Source organism: Sinocyclocheilus anshuiensis, unplaced genomic scaffold (assembly GCF_001515605.1).
Source record: "Sinocyclocheilus anshuiensis isolate Anshui unplaced genomic scaffold, SAMN03320099.WGS_v1.1 scaffold1023, whole genome shotgun sequence".
Classification (NCBI taxonomy): domain Eukaryota; kingdom Metazoa; phylum Chordata; class Actinopteri; order Cypriniformes; family Cyprinidae; genus Sinocyclocheilus; species Sinocyclocheilus anshuiensis.
The window spans coordinates 92,398-100,236 of NW_015546084.1; the positions used below are offsets into that span (position 1 = coordinate 92,398).

At 37.2% G+C, this 7,839-nt stretch overlaps 1 protein-coding gene across 1 annotated transcript; it reads left to right on the top strand.

The window, feature by feature from the left end:
* Positions 1-348: 348 nt before the first annotated feature.
* LOC107700006 (endothelial PAS domain-containing protein 1-like) lies at positions 349-7,591 on the top strand. The gene is made up of 15 exons (XM_016501479.1): positions 349-416; positions 963-1,286; positions 2,893-3,134; positions 3,210-3,340; positions 3,427-3,511; positions 3,608-3,684; positions 3,771-3,946; positions 4,042-4,148; positions 4,542-4,689; positions 4,782-4,969; positions 5,058-5,131; positions 5,615-5,862; positions 5,959-6,031; positions 6,952-7,069; positions 7,143-7,591. The coding sequence occupies exons 2-15, from the start codon at positions 1,186-1,188 to the stop codon at positions 7,406-7,408; spliced, it is 2,034 nt and encodes a 677-aa protein (XP_016356965.1). The 5' UTR covers positions 349-416; positions 963-1,185; the 3' UTR covers positions 7,409-7,591.
* Positions 7,592-7,839: the final 248 nt, after the last annotated feature.

Genomic DNA, 7,839 nt, shown 5'->3' on the forward strand with positions numbered 1-7,839 from the left:
AGCCAACAAAGATGTGGTTTAGAGCAAGCCAATCACAGAAAGCAAATGTCAATAAATCACATAGATCCAACAGGTCACTGGGACGGCACATCGACTGTTGCCTGTATGTTCATTCTCCTTACTAGAGGAGAAAGAGAACAGAGCAAGGAAATTATTCACTGTAGTTTTTTACATTTGATTTGAATTTCTTTACAGATGCCTGTGATTCCAGCATGGCTCTATGCCACCCAAACTGCTTTGAAAAATGGATAAAGTGAAGTGGGGCCGACATGAAAATGAAGATCTCCTCTGCAGTGATACCACCTATGAAATGTATCCTTACAGATATGTTTGGGCATTGAACAATGGACTACTATTACAAGCCCAGACGCAAACATGCTTTTCAGCGATCCATGTGGGAAATGGGTAACTTTAAGGTAATGTTTCAAGCATATTTAGGCAACAGATTTGTTAGTTTTGTCATTTGATTTGGGTGTTAAAACTACTTACTCTTTGCTTCATCTGTTCACTAGTGTTTAAATGGCACTACTTGCAAAATGTGACATATTTGTTGTATTGATGGAAGTTAGATATGTTTTCAGGAATGTTAAGAGATTATTTCAAGTGTTTTCTTCTCATTTTAATTTTTAGATATTTACTATGATCGCTGCATTTATTTTTGTGCTTTGTTTGAATTACTGGATTATGTAATGTGTTTTGGTCTGTAGCCAGTGCCACAACCTCTTGACACTATCTGTATTTGTATGATAGTGGCAATTATGTCTTTATCTTAGTTAACTCAGTTCACAGGAAATAAGAAAATATGTTTTTTTTTCATTGCTATAAATTAATGTAGAATGTACACTCTTTTTTTAAACTGGTCATAGTTTTCCTGGAATCATGAGTGGCTATCATTCAAAACCAAATGATTATCAACAAGATCTGAGTTCTCAGAAAAGTAAAAGACCATCTTGTTTTGACAGATGCAAACCTATCGGTGATTAATGGCCAACTGTCACATGGAACATGAGGGGAGGGTCTAAAGGCCTCTACAGAGAAAGTGGTTATAAACATGAACATGCCCAGAGATTACAGCCAGTTATCTGTGAGTATGTCAATAGCTCATTTTTTGAACATGACCATACGCCACCTGGTAACGTGCCTGACATGAGCACATGATCACTTTGAGTCATCTTACATTTTAAAATGACTTCAAAGCATTTGGAAACGGTTAGGGATCAACTGAGTGACGAGAGCCATGGAAAAGCTAGAAGAAAGCACATATTCATTGAGCAGAAGAAAAGGAGGTGAGTACAAAAACTAAACCTAGTTAATGATAGTCACATGGAAATACAAAACAAATACCGAATATAGATACACTGTGCATTCAGAGTCTGCCACTGTTTGAAATATCATTCATTGCTGATTCCATTGAAGCTGCATTTACAATGATATATAAACAGTGCCACTGAATTCATTAGAACTATTCTGAGGATTTGGGACAAAACAAACATACTAAATTATTTAAATACATTTGAACTCATCTTAATCAGAAGAAAAAAACATAAATGCTTAAATTGGGAACTTTCTGGTGGCATGCAAAATCCTTGCTATCATGCCTTTTAGTATGTTTGCAAATTATTAAAATATTCAGATAATGCCCAAACAGCAAATCTGCCATTTGCAAAAAGGCACTATGCAAAAGTTATAAAGAAATTGACAATTATTTGCATACCACCGGATAGACCATAACTTTATTTAATTTACCAAAAACTAAACCTAGTCCATGAGAAATGCAAATATTTTTTTTACAAAACAAATATTGCATGTAGACACTCTATACATTTTGAGTCTGCTGTGTGGAAAGATATAGCAAATAACTGAATGAATAAGACATTGTTTGAAATATCATATACTGCTTATTCCACTGAAGCTGAATTTACAATGAATGTTTTTTTTTGCGAATAGTGCCAGTGCATTCTTCAGAACTAACCTGAGAAGCTGGGACCAAATGCACATATTAAAACAAATTACATTTTTATAAGTTTTAAATCGGTAGTCAAAATGGTTAAAAGGGGAAACAAGCATTTTTATCAAATAAATTGAAATCCCTCTGTTAACATGCCTTTTGCATAGTGCCATTTTGCGAATGCCTAAAATATTCATATAATACTCAAACAACAAAATGGGCATTTGCAAAAAGGCATGCAAAAGTCATGATACAGAGGAATGTTAACAATTATTTGCATGCCACCCAATATTCCCTAAATATATTTACCAAAAAGTCCCTTCAGGTTTAAGCAATTTTTGTTATTCTTGCTAATATAAATAAAATACAAAAATGATCAAATATAAAATAATTTTATAGATTCATGATGCCAAAATCAGCAGTTGTTTTACCTTTATTTGTTTACCTTTTCAGGCAAAAAAAAAAGGAGATTTGAAAAAGTGAATGTAAAAAGCATGTAAATGCACGTGGGGATATATTCTCAGAAGGCATGACATTGTATCAGAAGCTGCAGGCAACTATGCTTGGTAGTGATAAGACAAAGTGACGCAGTCATGACGTCTCTTTTTCCATCAGTACTGGTGCTGCCCTTTGTCTTCAGGGGACATGGTGGCTTTAGAATGTTCCGTTCTCTGAATGACGCTAGTGGAGAATCAGGCCAATAGCAGCATGCTCATACAACCAAAACAATGTCATTTAAAATGTTTGCATCTTTATGGTAAAGACTAGTCCATGAAACATTTAAATGCAAATGTTGTTGGACAAAAGCAGTATTGCATGTAGATGCACTATGCATTCTGAGTCTGCCATGCTGAAAGATATAGCAAAGAACTGATACAGCAAAACAACTTAATTTAAAATGTTTATGTTTTCTGGTTATTCAAATTCTCTAACTTTAAATACAGGGTCTGCACAGAATGGAGAAAAGCACATTCTCGTTTGGCGGCACAGAGCAGGAGGAGAAAGGAGAGTCAGCTGTTCGAGGAGTTAACTGCTCTTCTGCCTCTGGACCCCAGTATGGATGGTCAGCGAGACAAAGCGTCAGTCATACGTCTCACAATCGCTTACCTGCACCTGAGGGATCTCTTGAACACCTTAGACTCCTGTGCACTGTCCATGATGACACAGTCCTCTCCTCCTTCACCAGGTAGAAAGAAAGGGGGTTAAAAGTAGAAAAGGGGTTAAAAGAAAGCAAGTTTTCTAAAGGCCATTGTGATTGTAGGAGTATCGGCTAAATCTCATGAAAGGGAGTTGCTAGATTCTGCCCTCGGAGGGTTTGTGGTTTTGTTGTCTTTGAATGGCAAGGTCATCTTCACCACTAAGGGCATAACTACACACACTGGAATTAACCAGGTGATGACACTAAAACGAAATGAATTGCATGTACTTGGAATCACTTTTCTGGCACTCTTAGGTCATCTCAGATGTTTCGCTTCCAGATGGATTTGATCGGAAGGAGTTTGTTTGAGTTCTTGCATCCATGTGATCAGATGGAGGTCAAAGACCTTCTCACGAGACTGATTGGTGAGCACTTCTTGCTGAAAAGACACAAAATTTGACTGCAAGTTTCATATATTTGTGCCATCTGGTTTACGATCTGACTGGTTTCTAATATTTCAGGAAACCGAGGACAGCAAGAATGTGAAGTGTTCCTCAGAATTAAAAGTGTGATGAACCAGAAGCTGACTCCTTGGAAAGTAAGAATCTATTGTTGTCTTTCCATTATTCACAAAAGAGCACACAATGTACATTGTTTTCACATCTTTGCTTTCACTGTCTGAAGATTATTCAGTGTACTGGAAAGAAACAGTCATCTGTCACACCTGGATCCAGTTGTCTAGTTCTCCAGTGCAGGGTTCTGCCCATGCAAAAGGTCACTGAACTGAATGCAGCGCTGAATATAACTACGTTTATGAGCGTACACAGCCCAGACATGAAGTTCACCTACTGCCACTCAAGGTATGAGCTTATATATGCTGCTTACAAGTGCAAAAAGCTAAATGTTTTCACCCTCTTTGGGCCGTCTTAATATCTGAAGCTCTTTTTCGGCTCAGGGTTGTGAAGTTGACTGGCTTTCATGACACAGAGCTGTTGGGCCAATCCGTGTACCAGTACTATCATCCATCTGACTGCCAGCAAATCCACAAAGCACACGTTTACTGTAAGAGGGATATCTTGTCATCTGTTTTCTGCTTTGTATTTCTTAAGTAATGCGTTTTTATTATGGCTTATGTGTTATGTGTAATGTAATTCCAAACCCATATGACCTTGTTTTTTCAAAGATATTGCAAATCTTATGAAGTCAAACTTTTTTGTTTTTATTTTATTGTATTGTTTTATTTAATTTTCATTTATTTTATTTTATTGATTTTAATTATTTATTTATTGCAGGTAAGGAAAAATTAATATTTTGTTTTATTTATTTTTTGCAAACCACTTCAAACCAGAAGAAAATGGATGACCAGTTTAGTTTTTATTTCGTAAACTCTTTTGTTTTCTATGGGAGAAAACAAATCTATCTTTTTAATAGTGTTCAAATATCTGCCCGGTACAGTGCTTTCCAAGGGTCAGGTGTCGACTGGTAAATATCGGCTGCTGCATGGACATGGTGGCTATGTGTGGGCAGAGACAGAAGCGTCATTGGTGTGCAACAGTCGTACTGGTGTGCCAGAGAGTGTCGTCTGCATCAATTACATTCTTAGGTTAGAAAATTAGCACTTGCAATGCCAAGGTCAAGGTTTCATTTTCAAGGAAGTTTAATTGTTTTTAATTTGTTCACTTTGTACCATTGTAGTGGAGTGGAGCAGCCCGATTTGACATATTTGCTGAAGCAGACAGAACAACTTCTGAAGCCACGTGACTCCCTTCTCACAGAATCCCAGCCGGCCGCTTTTCCACTGGCCGCAGCCCAGCTAGACAAAAGCGGCCTTAGAACCAAATCAGATGAGCACAATAGTCCTACAACAGCTTTAAACCAAAGAGGTAAAATTAACATGTGAAAATATGACAGGATATGATGTTTCAAATATTAAAACCAGTTTATCATAATAATGAAATTTTTTTTGCTCAGAAAGTGACATACAGGAAGTTCATGACTGTACAGAGATCACACATAACACAGAAGAGTGCTGCAATTCCAATTGCGTGAGTACCTGTGGTATCAGATGTCAATACCGTAGTACTTTGATATATATACAATGGGACTGAATTATTACTGTACTTATAGACTAAACAGATTTACGCTGCTGTTCAAAAATTTGGCGTCGTAAGATACTTTAATGTTGCAAAAAGGCTCTTTTAGTTGATGAAAAATACAGTAATATTGTCAAATATTATTTCAACGTAAAATAACTTTTCCTTTTGAATATTTTTATATAATTTTATATATAAAATGTAGTTTATTTCTGTGATGGCAAAGCTGAATTTTCATCAGCCATTACTCCAGTCTTTAGTGTCACAATCCTTGAGAAATCATTCTAATATGCTGATTTAGTGCTCAAGAACCATTTATAATTATTATTATCAGTTTTTAAAACAGTCGGTCACTAACACGTACTGACCCCAAATTTCTGAATTTCAGTATACATATTTATGAAAAACCTTCCTGTGTGCTGTGCTTTACTGTAGGATCTGTGTGAGTTAGACTTGGAAAGTCTGGCTCCATACATTCCAATGCACGGAGAAGACTTCTTGCTAACTCCCATTTTAGAGGGGACAGAGGACAGCGCCGAACTAAATATGTGTGGATCATCATTCAATAGTCCACATCAAAAACTGGACCCTCAGCTGCAAAATTCAGAGGGAACAGTCTTTCTTCCTGTAAAGAGACTTACACATACCCAACAAAGTGTCAGTCATTATTTTCTAACAAACAGGTGTGTCTAATAAGAAAGGTAATTTCCAATTTTACAGTAATGCTTCTTTATGCATTTTGCAAACCATTAACACACACTATGTTTATTTTGTTATAGGATTAACGATACTGACCTGATATCAACACAGCAGTGGAATGAGAGCCTAGATCTTGTCAACAGAAATTCAAAGGTACTGTGCACATGTGCATACAAAATATCTTTATATTACAGTTACTTCTGCTCCTCCAATTTAATTGGCCTGTTGTACTGTCTATTGATTCTGCATAGACTTTATGGAACTATTTCCCAAACTGTACAAAATAAATCCAAAGTTCTGTCATGAAACTCTAGATGGCACAATCTGATAGGTCTAACTCAATCTGACATAATGACATCTTTATTACATGGCGCAGCTGATTGGTTCTTTTTGTATTATCAGCCAATGAGCTTGCTGCTCAACATTCAACATTCAAAGTAGCAGTTGCAGAGAGCTTTAGAGACCCTCCACCTTCCCCAGCTCCACCTGTATAGATCCTCTATGGCAGGGGTGTCAAACTCAATTTCTGGAGGGCCGGAGCCTTGCAGAGTTTTGTTCCAACCCTGTTCCAACACACATACCATGTCGTTTTCAAATAAGCCTGATTAGTTGGATCAGGTGTGTTTAATTAGGGTTGAATCTAAACTCTGGCTCCGGCCTTCCAGGAATTGAGTTTGACACCCCTGCTCTATGGGGTGATTCTTGTATGCTATATATGGGGGTTTTCATATGTTATATGTGCAGCAGCAGTATTTCTTACATGCTTACAGCATGTTGTGGATGCATTGGAAGTAGCAAGTCTCGGTACTTGCTCTGCCGCAGCAGCAACAGCAGCAGCAGCATAGCAGATCTATTCCGCAGAGACCAAACACATTAACATCCAAACCCTCCGAGAGTTGTCATGATAGAACTAGCAATACTGTGTCTAAAATGTCTAAATATATATATCATCAAATTCAATATCGACTTAAATATTAAATATTTAAGGAGTATTTTGAGTTGAACAAGCTCTGAAAATACATTGGAAATACAATAAGTTGGCATTAAGTAACTGGACTCATTTCTTCTTCCAGGTTTATAATTATAAGCAGCATAATTATCCACTTTTCTCTACTGAAAATGAGACATATCATTGGAGGGAGGATGCACTTACAGTTTTGCAACATCGCAACAGAACACACTGGAGCTTCGGTAAGAGATTGGTTCCAGACTATATTTTCTCTATTTACATTTCTCGTTTTACATTTTCCGCATTTTGTTCTAGATGAATCAACACCGAGGCCATATGGCGGAGACCCAAATACACTTGGAATAAAGTTCAGATCGCTTCCAGAGAATCCTAAGCGCCATCCTCAGAACAGAAGACACCATGCTGATGTAAAAGCGCTCCCAACATCATTGACTCTGCCTGTGTTGAGCGGCTGGGAGTGCGAGGTCAACGCACCTCTTGACCCCACATCATATTTGCTCCAAGGGACAGAAATTATAGCTGTTCTGGACCAAGTGGCCTCAAGAGTGCCTTGGTGCTGATACAAAACAAAATACAGCACTAACAATGTGCATTTGAATACAATTTATCACTTACATACACTTGGCCTTTAATGCATCTTTATAATAACAACACTTGCTAGTAGTCAACACCTGCAAGCATTGCCTTAGAGTACATTACTAAAACCTGTGTGATTGTGGTAAAGTCTGTTTTTATTCATCTAATATTGGGCTTTTGCACTCCTTTCAGAGGTTACAGTGTTAAGGCCCATTCACAACAAGGGCAATAACTATAACAAGAAAGATACAGTTTTAAAAGTCGTTCTAACTCTCTGACAGTAGGGATGTCCACACCACAGCGGTAACGATAACGACAAAGACGAACGATATTGTTGGAATCAATTTTAGAGCGTTTTTGTTTTTCCAGCTGAAGAATGATAAAAATCAGAAATCAATAAACTTTAGTAGATGAC